At 36.4% G+C, this 20,392-nt stretch overlaps 1 protein-coding gene across 1 annotated transcript; it reads left to right on the forward strand.

Annotated features, from left to right (window-relative positions):
• The first annotated feature begins 147 nt into the window (after window positions 1–147).
• On the forward strand, window positions 148–19,242 carry LOC121868011 (eukaryotic translation initiation factor 2 subunit 3-like). Its single transcript, XM_042368222.1, has 10 exons — window positions 148–253; window positions 2,169–2,343; window positions 4,868–4,991; window positions 7,371–7,480; window positions 8,606–8,764; window positions 10,340–10,569; window positions 11,965–12,112; window positions 15,283–15,452; window positions 18,189–18,361; window positions 18,790–19,242. Exons 1-10 carry the CDS (start codon window positions 218–220, stop codon window positions 18,839–18,841), a joined length of 1,377 nt encoding a protein of 458 aa, XP_042224156.1. The 5' UTR covers window positions 148–217; the 3' UTR covers window positions 18,842–19,242.
• Window positions 19,243–20,392: the final 1,150 nt, after the last annotated feature.

The following is a 20,392-nucleotide window of genomic DNA, read 5'->3' on the forward strand; positions in this document are numbered from 1 at the left end:
AAAGTAAATTTTCTATCAAAATTGTTTCAACTGTTAAACTTTAATATAGTATAAGTATATAGAATGTTTTTTGAATCACTGTAATGTTTTAAACCTCATTAAGGTTCTCTGCTTCATATTTGGCCATTCAGTAAGGGTTTAAACGAGTCTTCACCCGGTCTGTACACACTGTGACTGTTCTCATGGACGTGTGGGAGACACTACAACAATATTAACTATGGCAAACTTAGCGGTCCAGGACTTGAAAACTTTGGTGCGTATAAAGTGTCAATGTGATGTTGATATATGAATCTAAAACGTAAAATAGGCTCTCTTGTTATAAAGATTGTGTGAAAGTGAGACATTTACTCTCCGCCCAGCTGTCATGTGTAACTTTATTTCATTATGTTATACCAGGCCTGAGGTGCAGTGTTGTGGTGTAGCTTCAGTGAGTGATAGACAGTGGCGAAATTAAGGGTCAATTTATAGGAGAGGACCTAAGTTCAGACAAAAACATACAATTTTCATCTCTAACACTGGCGCATTTTAATCATAACTGAGATATCGGGAGTTGAAAGTCGGAAAACCACTAGAAAAGCTATTTATGTATTTGTTGTCAAATTAAATAAGGGATTTTTCTTTGCAAATATTAGTTTAGACAATTCTAAGACACCTTTCCTCGATGACGTTTCCTCGCAAACGACTTAAAACTGAGATATTTAATGTGCTGGGGAGGGGTGGGGGCAAACTATACAATGATAGTTACTAAAGTGGTCTAAGTAGTTAGGTAGGTTTCTTCTGTTGGTTAAGTCAAGTTGTATGGGAGGGGGATAAGTCCAAAGCAACTCATTTTTTTTACGGAAATGAAGGTCAAATTCAAATGAATCACACCAGATACCATGAGAAAAACTAAATTTTGTGGTCGAACAGTAGTTGTGGCTGAAACTGTAAATTTACCAAGAAACCTACCTAATCGAACCTAACTTCATAGCTGGGAGGCAACACACCCCCCCCATCCCCCTCCCTCATATTAAACAGAAAGTACTTCGCCAATCAGAGCACACGCATGGTAAAATATCCACTTCATGTCCAGGATGATTTTTCTTAAGGTCTTTTTTTTTCTATCCAATTATGATAACCATTTCATTTGCCAATGCTTCATTATTGAGACATGGCCCCTGTCTGCCTCCCTCGGCCCTAGTAGGTACCAGTAAGTTTACTACGTAAAGGTTGTTTTGGTTTGCTATGCTTTTTTTTTTTTTAAGTTAGGCTAGGTAGTTTAGGTTAGTATTTGGAACACTGCTGCAGTTTACCTTAGAATTAGATGTTCATACCACTATTACCAACTGCCAAGCACAGTGAAAGAAACACGATAACCTTAAAAATTAATGTAAATAAGTTAAGTACAGTATTATGTTTTTTATGTTTTTAATCCCACATTTTCCCTCCTCTTCAAAGCCAAGCCCACATTGTTATCATTCATTTGTGTGCCAGCTATAGTGGCTTTAATTTTTATGATGAGGCTAACACCTGGAGTTTTAATCACCCTCTTCCATTGATGGTGGTCATTGTATTTACAACCAATTTATAAAAAATGAGTTATGAAGGACACTGCACTTCAGTGCTTAACGGGAAGGTGTGGTGGTAAAATTAACTACTCGGTAATACCAATATTATAAGTTAATTTTACCACCACACCTCCCATCAAGCACTGTAATGCAATGTCCTTCATAACTCAGTTTTTTTACAACTCTGGTTGTAAACACAATGACCACCGTCAATGGAAGAGGGTGATTAAAACTCCGGGCATAAGTCGTAATGTTTAGATAACTTTTTTCTTGAATAGTTGGTACAGTACAACCTGTTAACCTGTTACTGTAATATTGCATTAAATTTTTAGGTTAACCATGGATTACTGTAAAATAACAGTGCTTGTATCTGTATGCTGTATATTTGTTGGCAAAATACCTCACTTTTTAAAAAACAGTGATTTCATTCAGTTTCAGACTAATAGTTACTACTCTGCCTTCAGTGGATGATTTTGATTTACAGGAGGCAGTTTGGTAATGGAGAAAAAGTAGCCAGTGCAGAAATTACTGTATCCTTTGAAATATATCAGCTGCCAACTTATTTGAAGCACATGGTATCTTAGCATAAAAATAGATGAGAGTATATATTCTGTATTTCAGGACATCAGCAAATTAACGGCACTTTCACCTGAGGTCATCAGTCGGCAGGCCACAATCAACATTGGTACCATTGGTCATGTGGCTCATGGAAAGTCTACAGTTGTCAAAGCAATCTCGGGAGTCCAGACTGTTAGATTCAAAAATGAGCTCGAAAGGAACATCACTATTAAATTAGGTAATATTCTTGTGTACAGAACTGTGCTAGATATGTACAGTATACCTTTATTTTAAGGACAATGTTTAGAGAACAATCTAGTGAACCATATTATCAACACAGTACAGGCAAGTCCTGAGATTCAACTATTTGAGGTTTGTCCAGTTAACCTTTTTGACCATTATCACTTAATACTGTATCTATTGCCCAAGTTTCAACTGTGTGAACTCACCAATTCAACAGTGTTTTTTGCAGTTGTTTTTATACATCTGCAGCATCATTTTCAGTCTTTCCAGTAGTACAGCTATTCCTCGACTTACGGCATACTTGACTTAAGACCACCTGGATGTACTACCGCCTCGGTCGTACCAAAATTTTGTCAAATTACATATTTTCGAGTCCCAACATTAGTGATTGCGCTGTGTACTGACAAAATTTTCGTTTGTAATTCACTGTAAAATGGCTGGCAAGCTTAAAAGTGAGAGGTTTGTGGTGCTGAGAAGAAAAAGAGACGCCCATTTTAGATTTTCTATGTATTATTTAAGCATTTTCGACTTACGACCAATTCGACTTACGACCTGGATTTGGGTCCCTAACCCCTTCTTAAGTCGAGGAGCAGCTGTACTTGTGTTCAGTGACTACATTGATTTTTATATTGTAAAATTTATACTACAAATCTAAGTCATCCACTCTATTCATCATGGCCATTAATACTGTTGATATTTAAATAAAATAGAACTCATACAGGCCATAGTTATGAAATAAAATTATACTGTATATAATAAAGCAAATTGAGAGTGGTGAATAACTTGCCTCCATTTCTCTATCTCTGGGAATCTATCCAGCTCTTTTTAAGCCTTGTCACAGAAGATGTCTGGTGAGTACTGTACGTGTACTTTATCTATTTTTTCCACAGTAATACAGTATATGTAATTTGCCTGGGGGGATGAGAACACATCTGTCGTAATTATATTATTTCATATGGGGAAAATTAGTTTGACAGTTCAACTGCATTTTTTGGAACGAATTTTGGTTGAATCTCTGGACTTGCCTGTGCTGCTAATGAACTTTTGTTTTATACAGCAATTAAGCCTTAGACGACATCAAAACTTTATATAGATTGTCCTAAAATGCGGCGAGGCTGCAGTACTGTATACAGATGCCTTTTCAAATAATGTTGCCTTTAACTATTTCTTAGTGAAGTCTTTGTATAGTCACCCATTTATTTAGAATAGGATGTTGATGAATTTATGGATGATATTAGAGTTGATGCTGAATCTGAAAAGAACAGTAATGGCATTGTTAATGAACCGCAGCTTACGATTACAAAGGATTTAGAAGATATACGGTCTAGTAATCACGTGAGGAAGCTGATGATGACCGTATTCAGATTAGATAGATGTGCAGTTATCCTGGAAGTAAAGACAGATTTTCATTTACTGTACTGGAGACAATGTAGCTAAGTTAGTGTTGCAGGATCCTGAACACAGCTTCACCTGTGGGGGCATGAGTGACTCCAGATACCTACCTTACTTGTGAATAATAATTATATAAAAAAATGCATAATTTATTGCAAAAAGTGCCTTTGCTATTTTGATAAAATGTTATATGTATTTATATATACTGTACACAGGCACTTAACAGAAAGGGTTCTGGATTCTTTCAGACCATTTTAACTAAAATTGGGTCCATTAGGCCATGGTATTTTTATTTTTTTAATTTTGAAATAATTTATAAAATTTTAGGAGCATTATCATGGGAAGCATAGATGTACTACCGTGCACAAAAGTCCTTTCCATTAATCAGATCTGTGCGAGTCTTACTCACATTAAGTTGAATCAACAGAGCAGCTGAAGGAAGTGCCTTGAGCTGCTTAACTACTCGTAATTCAACCTCAGGTGATTCAGACACTGAGTGATTACTGGAAAGGACTTTTGTGTGCAATAGTACATAAGTCCATATGTCTTAAGGACTCAACACTCGCTTTGTACATAAATGATTATCTATTAAATTCCCAATTAAAATGGATGACAAGGATTCCACCTCGCATATTGCAGTACCCTTGCACACAATGCAACCAGATGAGTACAGTATTGCACATTACTGAATATACTTGCTGATGGTGAAACAACACTCGTGGCTATCATCTTGTGTAGGGGATGGAAAAACACGCAAGCAGCTGAATAATAGAATCATGGGATCAGTACCTACCAGCTGTTATCAAGAAAAGTCTTGTATGCACGAAAACTATTAGTCCAAGGTTTTCATAACATTTATTTAGATAATGACAACGATCTTCTAGTTTCTATAGAAATCTAATGTAAAATTTTTTTCATGGAACAGTGAGGGATATACAGTACTGTGTTTTACATGCTTGTCAAATCTCCTTCTCATGATTTTTGCACAAACTTTGTCATGGAATATATTTTTTTTTTTAATGCATTAAGCAAAAATTTTGTCAGTCAAGAAGGATTCTGCTATATTGATTTCTGTAAACCATGTCAAAGTCATCAGAAGCATAGCAACACCTGCTTCATCTCCTCAGGTTATGCCAATGCCAAAATCTACAAATGTGACAATCCTAAGTGTCCACGGCCTGCGTGCTTTATCTCTGCCAGTTCCCACAAGGAGGATACCTTCCCCTGTGGTAGAGCCAACTGCCTAGGAAGGTAAGCAAAACTACACTCCATCATTGTGTGACATTTCTCTTCTTTATCTTCCTTTTTTCCTTGTTTTCCACCTTAGTTATTTATTTACGTACCCATCTCATGGAAAACATTCTTATTGTATCACATTCTCTTCACTTTACTGTCTCTGAGTATTTTTTTTATTTTTCAATTAGCTGATTATTCTGTCCTGCAGTCCCTTTATTTCTCCAAGTAAAAAAAAAAAGTCGTTTGGATTACCTGACTGACCCTATTCCTGACTGGAGGTTTTTACGAAATTTAAAAAATCAGGTGAAGGAACAATATCAAAAAGGCATACGGGTGAAGCTTACTGTACAGTATTTACTTATGGGGAGCATCCGGCTGAAGCACGAAATTCGTTAATAATTGATCAATCAATATCAATTTCCTGTCGGCAATTAAGGATACCAGATTCATTGTTACTATACCCCTGAATCAGTTCTGCCTAATCCCTGATACAGTATCTGATTTAATCCTTACATTCTTATCAGTTTTCAAAATCCTACTTCTCCATAACTTCTCTCTAAATTACATTGAAATCCATGTGGAATATAGTTAATTTACTCTTCTTGAACGTGACATATAGATATTTTTTATTATCGCTTTCTTATTGGGTGAATGAATTTTTTTCCAAACAACGCTTTTTCCTCCAAATATTTATAAAGATAAATCAGCAAATAATAAACCGAGCCAAATATTCAGAAAATCTATATATGTTGTGCCATACACAGTATGTTATTCTACTACTATACTTGGTTTCATTTTATTAGAGTGAGCCTTAGGGATTTGAAGGTTAGATAAACTCGTTCTGAGATACGGGCCGATAAAGGTGGCGTGAAAGCAACTCGCAATCATGCCTCACTCTCACCTGTTTGATGTGTCGGTGACTCTTGATGATGGTCTCCTGTGGTTAGCTAGCTAAGAAAGGTGCCAGATCCTGATTTTTACCAAGTGATTGGTATTACTTTTCACCAAAGTACAGTATTATTAAAATATTTTTCTACAGCTTTTCCTATGTAAACAGAAGGGCCCTCTAAATGAAGGGGGGTAGAACAGTATGCATAGCTACATAAATATACAAATTACGCAATAAAAATACTTCGGCATATAGCAATAGAACAGCTTTCCTCGGGAATTTTTCTGAATATTTTCGAAATTTTCCAATTTTCATCATATTTTCAGTCGGACGCTCCCCTTAATGGCCACTCACTAGAGGTGACCATGCCAAGGGAAATAGGCCAGTGGCCTGTGTAGGGTCCTTCCATTTTTATTTATTTATTTTTTCTCCCAGTACAGGTACTGTTAGTGATTCCACAGCTTGGGCTGGTAGACCATTTCATAGGTCTACCAGCCTCTATGTGAAGAAGTATTTCCTTATGTTCATTCTCCATGATAACTGGGTGAACTTGTAGTTGTATCCCCTTGTGATGGTGGTGCATGACATTACAAGGAAATGGCCTGGGTTCGCATTTTCCATCCCTTTCAGGCAGGGTTGTTATGATTTAAAAGAAACTCGTACAAGAATTTGTTTTATTATCATTCCTTGTGTTGTGTGTTTTTACTCTTACACAATGAAATTTATCTAAGGGACCGTATTTTCAAAGGTTTAATATAAAAGTGGATGATATTAGTCAAACTAGTAGACTTACTGAACCAAATGAAATGTCAAAAAAATATCTGTCCACATTGTGTGAAACATTAGGAGACCACAGATGATAGATATTGGGACATGCATTGACTTTGGTATATAGTTTAACATGAGTAATGCAATGTCATTTATTTCAGCGTAATTTATATGATGTTTGGTTGCCAAATGTAGTAGGATCTGTATGCCACAGAACCACACTTAACAACCCTCCCGGGACATCACGAATTACATGTAGTATTTCGGAAGTCATTGAACCCATCCTGGCAAATGCTTTTTTGAGATATTGTACTTAAATATATAATCCTGTACTGTATATTACTATTGTCTTATGTTTTCCTGTTATACTTTGTCCTGAATCAAGGGCTGTTGGAAGGATAGCAGTTATTTATTTAATTATTATTAGTATGAAAATGTCCAATTACATTAGTAATTAGTAGGGATATTAGAAAATCTAGAAGATAAAATAAAAAATCTAGAGATGCTGCATCCTCAATATGTTAGAGAGAGAGCACATTGGGGGTGAGTGAGTCATATCATTCATTGAGTTACACGTGGTTACATATAAAGAGATGATTACCTTTTCTGATGAACTCTTTTTTTTCAACCTTAGGGTGTATTGTGCTTCATTTATAGAGAGAGGGAATAGGGGAGTCCAAGTGACATCTCTGAAATAAATAATAATAATCTGTATTATAATATATCCTTTTTTTCAGGTTCCGGATAGTGAGACACGTATCTTTTGTAGATTGTCCAGGCCACGACATTTTGATGGCCACTATGTTGAACGGTGCCGCTGTAATGGATGCTGCACTTTTATTAATTGGTATGTTGCAAATTACCGTATTTAATGCAAAACAACACCTTCAAGTAAGGGGTTTTCATTACTTTTTTAAGATTATATAATTTTAAATAGTACAAAATTAAGGAAAGCATGGGAATTTGGGCAGTAAAAATACAAATAAAACTTTGGCTACAGACAAGTTTAGCATTCATTTAACTTTCGCTAGAGAGCTGGACTAGCTTAATTCACAGTATTGACAACAGGCACTTAGCTGATGAACAACTTGTTGGACATCACAACAGAATAATGCCCCACCGTCCTTTTCTGGCACGTGGGTTGGAAGATTGTTGTGCTACTAACTGAATCATGGTGACCTCTAAGCTGAATAACTAATTTATCAAACACATTTTACGTCCTCTTTAGAGATTGCCGTCATATTCTTTGGGTTGTATCCATCAGTTTTATGAGAGAAACAATAATTGTTTTTAATTTTAAATCAGCTCCACTTAAATTTGATGCGAGTCAGTTCCTTGTTTATGCATGGTATGGGCAGCAAGATGCAGACCCTGGATCACTTCCATGCTTTGGTTCATTGTTAAGACTTGAGGTTTTCAGCCCTGAAATGAAGTCTCTTCATTGATTGAGAAGGAGAGTTGAGCATTGGAGACCAGGGTATTAATTGATTAAAAAGTTACATTAAGGGAAGTGTACAGAGTGAGAACTGTGTGAAAGAGGTGAAGTTGATGAAAAAGGAATTGTTGTGTTGAGTGATTGCTGTGTAAGAGTGAATTTTGGGCTCTAGGTGCAAGAGGAAGAAGCTTGTTAGAAGCACCAGAGATAAGTCTTGAGAGCAGTATATGAATAGATTACAAAGTAGGAGAGATGATGTACAGTAATTAGAATAAAAATTTAAAATTCACTTGAGAAAGAGTTAACCAGGGTTTGCTAAAATAGAATGGACATACTGAGAGAATGCAAAAAAAAAAAAGATTAAACCGCATAATGCTGAGTCGAGTGGCAGGAGGGAAAGTTTTTAAGACCAAGAATATGGAACGATTGGGTTTAGGAACTACAATAAATAAAGGTTGCAGGAAACTTTACGAAGAGTGAAAAAAATAATTAAAAAAAGAAAATTTTTTATTGATTGTTCTGTGAATTTCCTTACAGCTGCAAATGAGACTTGTCCTCAGCCACAAACCTCGGAGCACTTGGCAGCTATCGAGATCATGAAGCTCAAGCATATCCTCATTCTTCAGAACAAAATTGATCTCTGTAGAGAGTCACAGCTTCGAGAACAGTACGACCAGATTCTTAGATTTATTCAAGGTAAGATTGCATAGCTGTTTATGGGTAATCCATTACAGTAGTTGTTCTATGTTCTTTCAAGCATGCATTAACCACAGTAGAAGACCAATTGCCTTTCCTCATATTGGTATGTCTCTATCTACATTTGGCTTTTTACTATATTATATGCCTGATTACTTCCTTGTAGTCTGAAAGATTAGATATAATATATGCCCTTCTGTAGTTTATAATCATTTGTAGCTATTCTGTAATATATAATTATGAGGGCAGAGGTTGCGTGGATACAGCACTCGCCTCCTATTCCAGTTCAATTCTAGGTCACTCCCGGTTCACCCAGCTGTAAATGGGTACCTAAATTTACAACTTGGTGAAGTTAATGCGGTCGAGAGCAATACCAGCCATGCTGCCTCCTTGTGTACCGAAGGCTTAGTACACAGCGTGTAGTATCCACACTGTCCCTGATGGCCAGTCATGCTTATGGGACCCACTTTCACTTTTCAGTATATAATTAGATAAAATATTTACCCTTCTGTAATATATAATTGGACATCTGTAATATACTGTATAATCAGGTGTAATATGAAATTCTCCCATTGTAAGTTAGATATACAATAGTTCCTGCTTGTAAAATCTTTAAGGAATAACACTGTACTTACCTTCTGTAAGAGAACTAGGTACAGTAGTCCCCAAATATAAGATAATGAGGTAGGATATTCCCGCTCTGTATGGTGAGGTTTAAGATTCTTTTTAAACAGTGTAATGAAGAATAATACTCTCCTTTGTGTAGGATGAGATGTAATGCATTCCTTTTGTATAATGAGGTATTACACTCAATTGTAAAATGAATGATAATACTTCCCCTATTCTTAAGTGAGTTATAATACTTCCCTTATTATTCATTGAACTATAATACTGTACTTCCCCTATTCTTCAATGAGCTATAATACTTCCCCTATTCTTCATTGAGTTGTAATACTTCCCCTATTCTTCAATGAGCTATAATACTTCCCCTATTCTTCAATGAGCTATAATACTTCACCTATTCTTCAATGAGCTATAATACTTCCCCTATTCTTCAATGAGCTATAATACTTCCCCTATTCTTCAATGAGCTGTAATACTTCCCCTATTCTTCTATGAGTTATGATAGAGTAATGCCCTTCTGTAGGACAATATATAATACTACAGTACCCCTTTTATATGGTTTTTAGGTTCCAGTCAGACATGTTGGTACCCAAGGGCCTAGGGATTGAACTCCCTAAACTTGCTAGCTATAGAGTTGCTCAATTCCAACTGTCATGAAAGTGTCCTGTAGTCTCCCTAAATAGCTCTAGTGTTAGATGGGTAAGGAATTAGAGAATACTGTACTGTAATTCCCATTTCCAGTATCACTAATCTTAACTTAATTTGGCAACTAACTCCCTTAGTCATTTTATTTAGTCAAGTCACTGCTCTAGTGGACATATATACAGTAATGTCTTCATTACATTTTAGCTTTTTATACAGAAATTCTAATTATCAGTAGAGAGGAGTGCAGTATAGTTAGAGAATGATATCAGTAGTAAACTCAACTCTATGACTAAATTTTCCTGACAGGCACAGTGGCAGAAGGTGCACCAGTTATCCCCATTTCTGCACAGCTCAAGTTGAACATCGATGTTGTGTGCGAGTACATCATGAAGAAGATTCCTATCCCAGATCGTGACTTTATGACAGAACCGCGACTCATTGTCATTAGGTCTTTTGATGTCAACAAACCTGGGTGTGAGGTTGAAGACCTGAAGGGTGGTGTGGCTGGCGGCTCCATTTTAAAGGGAGTACTCAAGGTGAGCTCATGTTTTTGACTGGCTGTTTATAATATTAATGATGCTTCAGGTCTCAGAATTAAGCTTCATAATTGCTTTTTTTATCGAGGTCAATGTGACATGGCTGGCTGACATCCCAATTGCAGCCCTATTAGAGAAAAAAGAGTAGTCAACCAACAGTGTACAGCATTATATGTACTTGAATTTTTCATATTCCAGCTTGTCTCGGACTCACATTCATTATTGTTTAATGTGTCCACTAAGTACCAAAACTGTTGTGCCACCTTTCCATCAGCCACCAATAAATCAAACTTGATTTATATTACAGTGGTCCCTCGGTTAACGAACACAATCCGTTCCAGCAGGTTGTTCGTTAACCGAAAAATTCGATAACCGAAACCATTGTTTCAATGGGTTTTTGGGTAATTGGTTCCAGCTCACTGAAAATTGCCTAAATTCAACAAAAAAGGGAGAAAAGTTCACTTACTTTGAGGTGTGTATGTAGAAGGCTCCTGGATGATGATGATGATGATGGGAATTAGAATGGGGGTGGAGGAGAAGGAAGAAGAGAAGGCATTGGGGTGGAAGAGAAGTCACCCCATGGCACCATTTCACCCATAAAATTTTAGTTCTCTTGGTGTATTTCAAGATTATTTTCTTTAAATCAACACTGCACTGCATTATATATTATCAATATGTAAAATATATTTCAAAATGACCAATAATTTGCTTGGAAACACAGAAAAAAGCGTTAAGTTGAAGAGAGTCTCAAGCAAGATGTTACCTCCAGTGAAAACAGAGAGAGACTAACGCCTGTTTGCTGTGTTAAGAGGCTGGATGCCGCGCATTAAACTAGTCACTTTACCTTCAATTATGTTCAATAATTGTTAAAATGACTTGATATTTACTAAAATAGTAAGGAATTTAAGCCCTAGAACCGATTAATGTATTGGCGGACTAATACTAAAGCTGGTTGACCGGCCAGTGCAAGCGAAAACATGTTGAGGTCGGTTCGTAAGAAATTCGTTAACCGAATTTTTGTTCATTAACCGAATTTAAGAATCTTATGGGAGGCAGTTCGTTAACCGAAATTTCGTTAACTGAGGCGTTCGTTAACCAAGGGACCACTGTACTTTTAGTTACTTCAAGGTGTAGTGATTAGAATATAGAGCTAAAGTCTTAGCTGCTCACCATCCAGATCTTCAATAATTACAGGCATCCCTCAGGTTGTGCAAGGGTTTCATTACTTAAACAATCTCCTTAACTCAAAATCCAGTGACTGAAATTTTTTTTTTTCATTGACTTTTATTGTAGAATTGGAGATGCATTTATATGGAAAAAATACCCCCCCCCCCACACACACACAAACAAAAATTAAATGTCTTTGAGACTAATTTTACATACTTTTTTGTCCAGATTGGTCAGGAAATAGAGGTGCGTCCAGGAATCATTTCTCGTGACCCAGAATCTGGCCGTGTCGTTTGTAAGCCAATCCGATCCAGAATCATATCCCTCTTTGCCGAGACCAACGAGCTTCAATTTGCCGTACCTGGTGGTCTTATTGGTAAGTACGGATGTCTGTGCAGATCTTTGTGTAGATAAGTTATGTATTATGGACGAATAAAAATTACAAAATACAGTATATGGACACTTCGCGGGTTTTGTTCCTGGAGGCTATCCATAAGCCAAAAGTGGCCTTTCCATAAGTAATCATTGAACACACATGGTACACATAATGTATATACAAATACCGGTGCTATCTAGGTATGGGAAAATTTATCCTTGATGCTTGGGACCTGGGGGTTGCCAATAGAGAGTTACTTGGGAATTTGGAGTGCCAGACCTAAAAATGAAGCATCATAGTAGGTGGCAGAGGCATGGTAGGTGACACAGAGGCATGGTAGGTGGCCAGATATGCCGAGATTTTCCCAGATAAGTTTATAAATCTCGGCATCTCCCGAGTTATACAATAATACATTCCGAGACTATATCCACGCTGAGTTATATGAAATTCCAAGTTATCAGATGCCAAGTTACCAAGGGTTTACCGTATATACACACACACACACACACAGTAAAACCTCATTAAGGCGAACCCAGCTGAGGCGGATATCGCTTAAGCCGGACAAAATTATTTGCCAAAAATTTATTCAAAAGTTTAAAAAATCTAACAAAATTTGTCCTCAGATAACATGTCCACCTTGAGCCATAATTTCAAGGGATCAGTGCACAGAACACAGTGCCAGAGAGTTGTCAATTGTTGTTTGTGGGAATATTATTTCATTCACTCTAGCAATGATACATTGTTTCTTATTATGTTATTGTAGATAAGTGCATGGTTTATAGAAAAAATATCACTGTGCCTGTCAACATTCTCAAATTAGACTACAAGATATGTATTTGATATGTATTTTTCCCTTACGTGTTTTGATCGTACTCCTGGCAACGGGAGCAAGTGAGTGACCACTAGTTAGTGTCGTCTGCTCATGTAACTCCTCACTCCCTGCCATATTTCACTGAATTTACTGTTATTATTAGTGTTTACTAATATAATAGTGCTAATAGTGATTACTCATGGCATTGTAGCCAGGTTAAACTCATCGCTGTAACCACCAGGCAACTGGGCCATGCTGTGAGGTGTTATGGTTACTTTTCAACTTCTGTTTTTGAGTCGATATGTGTAACTGTCTATTTGTTTTTACTCGCATACACACCATTCTACATACATACATATTGTGAAAAAAGTAAAAGAAATAATTGTCCTAAGGGCAAACATGTAAAGAGAATGTACATTTCTTTGCACACAAGTTAGCTGGCTCAGTGAGGGAGGGGGGTGGGGAGCGTTGCTAGAGAATCGGCGTCCCAGCTGATATCTGTTACCATGGTGAAGCAGGGAGTGTATGCAAATGGTGACTGTGTTAAACTTTCATTTGGCTTTTATTTACTGATTTGACAAAACAGTATTTTTTGTTGTAACTTATCTATTGGTATTATTTTTATATATTCCTCACATTTCCTGCTACTGTATATATTATTTTAATAAAACTATGGCTGCAGCAGGAAAACACACTCAAAATTTTTTTCCAAAATACTCCCTGCCATTAAGTACAGTACAGGAATGTATTTACTGTACGATGTTTTTTAAATCATTATTTATAATTTTTTTAGATACAGTATACTGTAGTACATTCACCGTGGGCTGAAATAGCATTCATAGTTTTTGCATTATTATTGAAAAATTAAACAATAACATGGTCCCTAAGAAAACGTTTAGCATCCATAAGGGTGGTGAGAAGGTTCAGTCTAAAACCTTATTAGTGAACTGGAAGTAAGTGTTCAGTACTTTTTGTACATTACTATTTTTAATTAATTTTTATTAAAAAACGTGTATTTCTTTTAAAAAATTGGATATATTGGTGTTGTAGTACTGGTTTTTTTTTTTTTTTTTTTTTAATATGGTGGTCTTTTTGGAAAAATTTCCGCTAAGGTGAACAACTTCTTATCCCGGACACCCCTTCCCCCCAATTAGTTCGCCTTAGCTAGATTTTACTTTTTTTCTGCAGGTAAGATTGAGTGTATGCAACTAAAATAAGAAAATTACGTATATCTACCCAAAATATGAGTTAAAAAATAACCATAGCATAACATAGAGCTCACACATGGGGTATGGTAGGAAATATCCCTGCTCAATCCAGGAATTACTTGGCGCTCATTCTAAATAAAACTTAGAGAAAGTGTCCATAACCTGGGGAGTGTCTATATACAGTCATCCCCTTATATTTGGAAGGTAAAGTTCCATACTGTTTATTGAACCCATTTTTCCAATATGCTCCCATTATATATATGGAGATAGGATCCTACATAACAAAACATTGACTCTACAATGTAACAAATAAACATCCAGGTAATAACATAACATAACAAACTTTTTTATACTCTCTGAACATAAACAAACATATTAATGCAGCAATTAAACCAGTGGAAGAGAGAGGAGGTGCGTGTGTGAGTACATGAGTAATAATGCTATAAATATCCCCGTAATCCCTCTAACACATCGCCAGTCAGCTGTGAGGTGGCTACACAGATTACCATTATTTTCATATAATGAAACTATAGAAGTTGTGGAAACATTACTGTTCTTCAATACTTTACTGTGACTAAAAAACAAAGAAAATACAGTACATGTACAATTTAAAACTATAAATAAGAAAAATGAAGAACATGGGTGTGTATGTGTGGGAAGTTAAAGTAATGTGTGCGTACAAGGAGTGGGCTGTACTGTAACTACAATGCCAGCCTAGCCACACTCCCTCACCTGGGGCCCGATGTGACATCACAGTTCACTGTAATTTTGCAACTAGTTTTGATCAATACCCAAGTGAAACTAACAACAGAACATAACAAAGAGCGTTAGTGAGCATGTGGCGGTGAACAGGTTCAGCACCGATACTATGTATATACTGTATCTGCAGACATATTTACCGTTATAAAATGTAATTATCTGCAGATGTACGTTGGGGACAAATAAACCTTGGCTGATGGTACCTGTCAACCCTGATTTAGTAAGGTGTGGAATTCTATGAATAAACTCTTCCACCCCAGTTTAATATTCTTGCACAGTTCATTTTAACATTGAATGTGCTTCCTATTTAAGATTCATCAGTTGTTCTATTGTTATCATGAAATTCAATTAATCAGATTTTTTGTGATGTTAATTTCTTATAATGTCAACAGGTGTGGGCACAAAGATCGATCCAACCCTTTGTCGAGCGGATCGTATGGTGGGACAGGTGCTGGGAGCTGTGGGTTCTCTTCCTGAGATCTTCACTGAGCTTGAGATTTCTTACTTCCTTCTCAGGCGATTGCTTGGTGTTCGCACAGAAGGTGATAAGAAAGGGGCTAAGGTAAGATGTGTAATATTGTATATTAGGTCTCTTTGTCTCTCTCTCTCTCTCAGAAAAAAATCATTTTCATGCAGTCTTGAGTGTTTAGGCACAGGGTGGGTGGTGAAGGTGATTCACATGCACTGTATTTGAAGAATATTACTGGAATGATAATGTTCACTGTTACTGTAATGTGAATAAGATTTGATTGTGGATACCATACATTCCAAATAACGGACATCTTTTTGCCTGGATATTTCTAACATTATTACAGTATTACCTTTGAGTGATACATAATGGCTCAAGTTTGCTACTTGTGCACTTAGACTGCTGTTTAATGTTTTATCAGATGAATTTGCAGATACATAATCAGAGTCGTAAAAAGTTCCGGACTATATTACTTAAGTAAAGGTATTGTTACATTGGCAAAATGTTACTTATGTAGAAGTAAAAGTATTCAAAGTTCAATGTACTCAAGTAGAAGTAGAAAAGTATCTCATCCATAAATTACTAAGTACTGAAAGTAAGCAGTAACAACAAAATTATTAATCATCTCAAATATTAAAATAAATCTGCAGTAAATCTTTCTGTTGAAATTTATCAGTAGCCGATTCTCAAAATTATGGCTGTCCAATTGGGATCTTTTAGGCCTAAACATAAGCCCGACATAACTAAACAGGCACTCGGAAGTAGCAGATGTGAAGAAACGCTTTTGATTGGCTAGCTTCTAAGTTTGTCTTAGAAAACCAGACTAATAAAAGTACTGAAAATTTTTAAGTACGTACTTATTAAAAAATACCCCAAAAGTTACTTGAGTACAGTACTCGGGTAAATTTACTTCGTTACTTTACAACTCTGTACATAATACCTGTACACAATATTTTTTACTAAGTGCTGAAGATGTGTTGTGGTAAGCATGAGAGAAGGAGAGCACTGGCAACATGGTGAGAGAGGGTTAAAACAATCGGCTGTTCATGCTTTGTAAACAAGGACCAGGAATTTAATACAACGCAATGACTCATAATAATATATCAACCCAACACCAAATGAACCTAAATATAAGAATTGTGGTGAACTTGCATAAAGGCGTGTTGAAGGGGTCCTGTACTCTCATTTCAGGATTTTTATTACTAATATTTTTATTATCATTCATAAAGCACACATAAATTCTGCGGTTACCAGTATTTACACAACACTTTACCAAACAAAACGGTCATATCAGTGAAATCGGTGGTCTACAATCAGACTTATGACTGATTTCTTTGAAATAGTCCAGGTGCTGTAAGCAGGGTTATTGCTCACTCCCCTCCATATCAATTCTCCCCTTTTTTCGCTTTTTCCAGACCGAGGTCTGCCTCAATTATTCCGGTGTATTAAGGTACTACTGTATAGCAAGATATTATAAAATAATTTTCCCATTCAAACCCACGTGATACAATAATGAGTTAGTATTTAAATATAAATCGGTACACTACTGATAATGCAGGTGATTTGCTTGTCTTGGACACTAGATATTCCTTATGTAGATAAAATAGACGTGAATAAGTACAGGTATTGTTCGATCCTGTTTAAAGAGCTACAAGTTGTGGGTTTACTGTATTATTTTTATTATTATTATTTAAAGTATATTATATATTTAGTAATATTATCAGTACAGTGGTCCCTTGGTTACCGAGCCCAATTCGTTCCAGAAGGTTGCTCGTTAACCGAAACCATTGTTTCAATGGGTTTTGGGGTAATTGGTTCCAGCTCACCGAAAATTACATACAAACTAAAAATAAATGCAGTGAAGTACATTTACTTTGAGGTGTGCATGTAGAAGACTCTTGGTTGATGATGATGGGAATTAGAATGGGGTGGAGGAGAAGGGAGAAGAGAGGGCAGTGGGGGTGGAAGAGAAGTCACCCCATGCCGCCATTTCACCCATAAAATTTTAGTTCACTTGGTGTAATTCAAGATTATTTTCTTTAAATCAACCCTGCACTGCGCTATATATTATCAATATGTAAAATATATTTCAAAATTACCAATAATTTGACTGGAAACACAGAAAAAAGCATTTATGTTCAAGAGTCTCAAACAAGATGTTCCTTCCTCTGAACTGGTAAACAAACTGACGCCAAGCTTGGTGTGTTGAGTGGCTGTTTGGCGCGCAAAAAAATAGTTTCCTGTTATATAAATTATATAAAACTTTTAAAATTATTGAATAGTACAACCTTCTTGATATTTACTAAAATGGTAAGGAATTTAAGCCCTAAAACCGATTTCTGTATTGGCGGACTAATACTACAGCTGGTGGGCAGCCAAATGCAGCCGAAAACATGTTGGGAAAAATTTGTAAGGAATTCGTTAACCGAGGGTTTGCTCGTTAACCGAAGTGGAGAATCTTATGGAAGGTAATTCATTAACCGAGGCGCTCGTTAACCAAGGGATCACTGTATTAAGCATCTACCAATATGTAGTGTACAATGGGTCGGTAAGTGGGTAGTGTTTGATTACCTCAGGGAGTTACAACCCTGCCTTGTCAGCTGTTCTCACCTTGTGGGTTGGTGATACGATGGGCATCCAGCCATAAAACTGCTTCAACATGCCAGATGGCAAATTTTACAAAATTCTTGAATCCAGAACACCCCCAAAATTGAGTATCTACTGTATTAAGCTTTTAGAGTTGAAACTAGTCTAGGGGAGTTTACCGAAAGTAAAATTTAGTCCAAAAAAAGGCAGAAATACACTAACTGTACTGTTTTAATTTTCTAGGTTCAAAAACTGACAAAGAATGAAATGTTGATGGTGAATATTGGATCTTTATCAACTGGTGGACGAGTTTTGGCTGTTAAAGCAGATTTGGCCAAGATCACTCTCACACAGCCTGTATGTACTGAAGAAGGAGAAAAAATCGCCTTATCCCGCAGGATTGATAAACATTGGCGGTGAGTACCAAAATCTCCATAGTAAGACAGTTCTAATATTTGTTAATTTTTTCTTTAATTTGAATAAATTCCCCAGTGAAAAAATATATATAATAAATAAGGTGAGAAAATAATGAACCTACCTATAGATCTTTCATCTAAAGTGCCATTCTTTTTAAATGACTCTTCTACTGTTTCATTTACTGTATAGCATTTGTAACCTCACATCAGATGTTCATGGCTGATACTAATCTGGTTATTACCAGTATTTCTCTCGTAATCATTGCTCTTAAAAAAGGGATAAATGTCATCCCATAGACATGGTGGATACAATACATGATTCTCCTTCCCTAACTATGTTGTAAAATGGAACATCCTAAAACAACCAGCCATTTTGTGAGTTCTATCGTAGGATGAGAACGGTAATCTTTACTTTCTTTTCTTTTCAGTCTAATTGGTTGGGGTCAAATCCGACGAGGTGTCACCATAAAACCTGAGTAACCTGTAATCACCAATAAAAGGGGGATTTGGTTCAAGGAATATTTTTGCCTTGCAAAATTAGGTAAATTAACAATTGAAGGTTAAGTAAGTCGATGTAGGATATATTACTATTCTAAAGAAAAGAACTAAAGGGCGTAGATTATAAAAATTTTTGGCTTTATCATCATATTTCAACAGTGCTCTTGTAGCTGAGTCCCTATATATTGACTGGATTTTAAGAAATTGTTTAGTGTTTTTTATATAATATTTTATAGGGCCTCAGGGAAGATACACCTATCCTTGGCAACCAGGTTTTGTCATGTTCTCAATTATTTAAAGAAATACACTAAGAGAGGAAAACATCTTTCAGGTTCTGTATGGTACCTTGTCATCTAAATTTCTAATAAAATATTTACAAGTTGTATAAATGTTTTTCAACCAAAAATTTATGTAGCAAGTTTATAAGTGTCTGAAACCCAAATTAGACAATAATTTTCAGTATAATTTTTTCATACAGTATAATGCTAGCCAGTGTTGGTTTTTTCCCTTTAACGCCACTCATATCTGGTTGTTATGCCTAGTATACATTTGTCGACGTGCCATCTGAAACTGGAAGTCTGTCTGACAGTATTGGTCAGGCTTGCCAGATGAGCTGTACACACCAGCAACTATCGTTCATTGTCTGACCACGGTGTTGCAAGCAATAATTTCGCCCATTGATCCTTAACCCTTTCAGTGTGGTAATTAAACATTATGATGGCTCTCCATATGCTTTGTTAATTTGAGAAATTAGAATTAAATAATAATATTAACCAATGTATGTCAGATAATTTATCCCAATTATCCTGATTCTCCCAGAAACACCAAAAAAAAATTATACCATCTAATATACTATAGGAATAGCCATGTGTCTGTCTGGGCAGTCGAAACAGCACAATCGTTTTTCATCAAACTTGTGGAAAAATCACAAAAAATTTGTAGAGTGGAACAAACCTGGTCCCATGTCGATGGTTTCTTTAGGAAGGCATTAATTAACCATTTTATTAACGCTGGAAAACGATGCAAGTCTACGGACTTGGCGCACCCTCATTCTCTGTACGCTGTCAGCCGGACGGCAGTTGCGCGCTAGCCAAGCACGGGCGTTCAAACTTTCACCGGGCACGAAGGGCCCGCGATCACTTGTGTATGAACTATACTACAGAGTTTTCAAGTTCCGAAAATGTCTACCAAGTGCTGTGCGCCGCGCTGCCAGACGTATGATACACACGTCTGGCAGTGCACAGCATTTGGTAGACATTTTGGAAACTTAAAAACCCTGTAGTATAGTTCATACATGGTATAAATTTTTGGGGGTTTCTGCCAGCCATATGATAAACACGCATACCTCTTGCAATTTCTTATTGTACAAAATATCAATTACATTTTCAGTGTCAAATTGCTCCGAGAACTTACAAAAAATGTACTATTAGCCAGACGTAAATTGTCTGAATCTTACTTTCCAGTATAGTCCAATACGTGGTTCCTGATTGGTGACTTGTGTCAATGTGATGTACATATATGCATATACGGGTA

The sequence above is a fragment of the Homarus americanus genome, unplaced genomic scaffold (assembly GCF_018991925.1).
Source record: "Homarus americanus isolate GMGI-L3 unplaced genomic scaffold, GMGI_Hamer_2.0 scaffold37032, whole genome shotgun sequence".
In the NCBI taxonomy this organism is placed as follows: Eukaryota; Metazoa; Arthropoda; class Malacostraca; order Decapoda; family Nephropidae; genus Homarus; species Homarus americanus.

Excerpts from the sequence above, each read along its gene's own strand:
- LOC121868011 (XM_042368222.1), top strand. The coding sequence starts at position 218 with ATGGCAAACTTAGCGGTCCAGGACTTGAAAACTTTG. Across the intron at positions 7,481-8,605 it reads TGCTGCACTTTTATTAATTG|CTGCAAATGAGACTTGTCCT; the intron begins GTATGTTGCAAA and ends ATTTCCTTACAG. Across the intron at positions 8,765-10,339 it reads GATTCTTAGATTTATTCAAG|GCACAGTGGCAGAAGGTGCA; the intron begins GTAAGATTGCAT and ends TTTTCCTGACAG.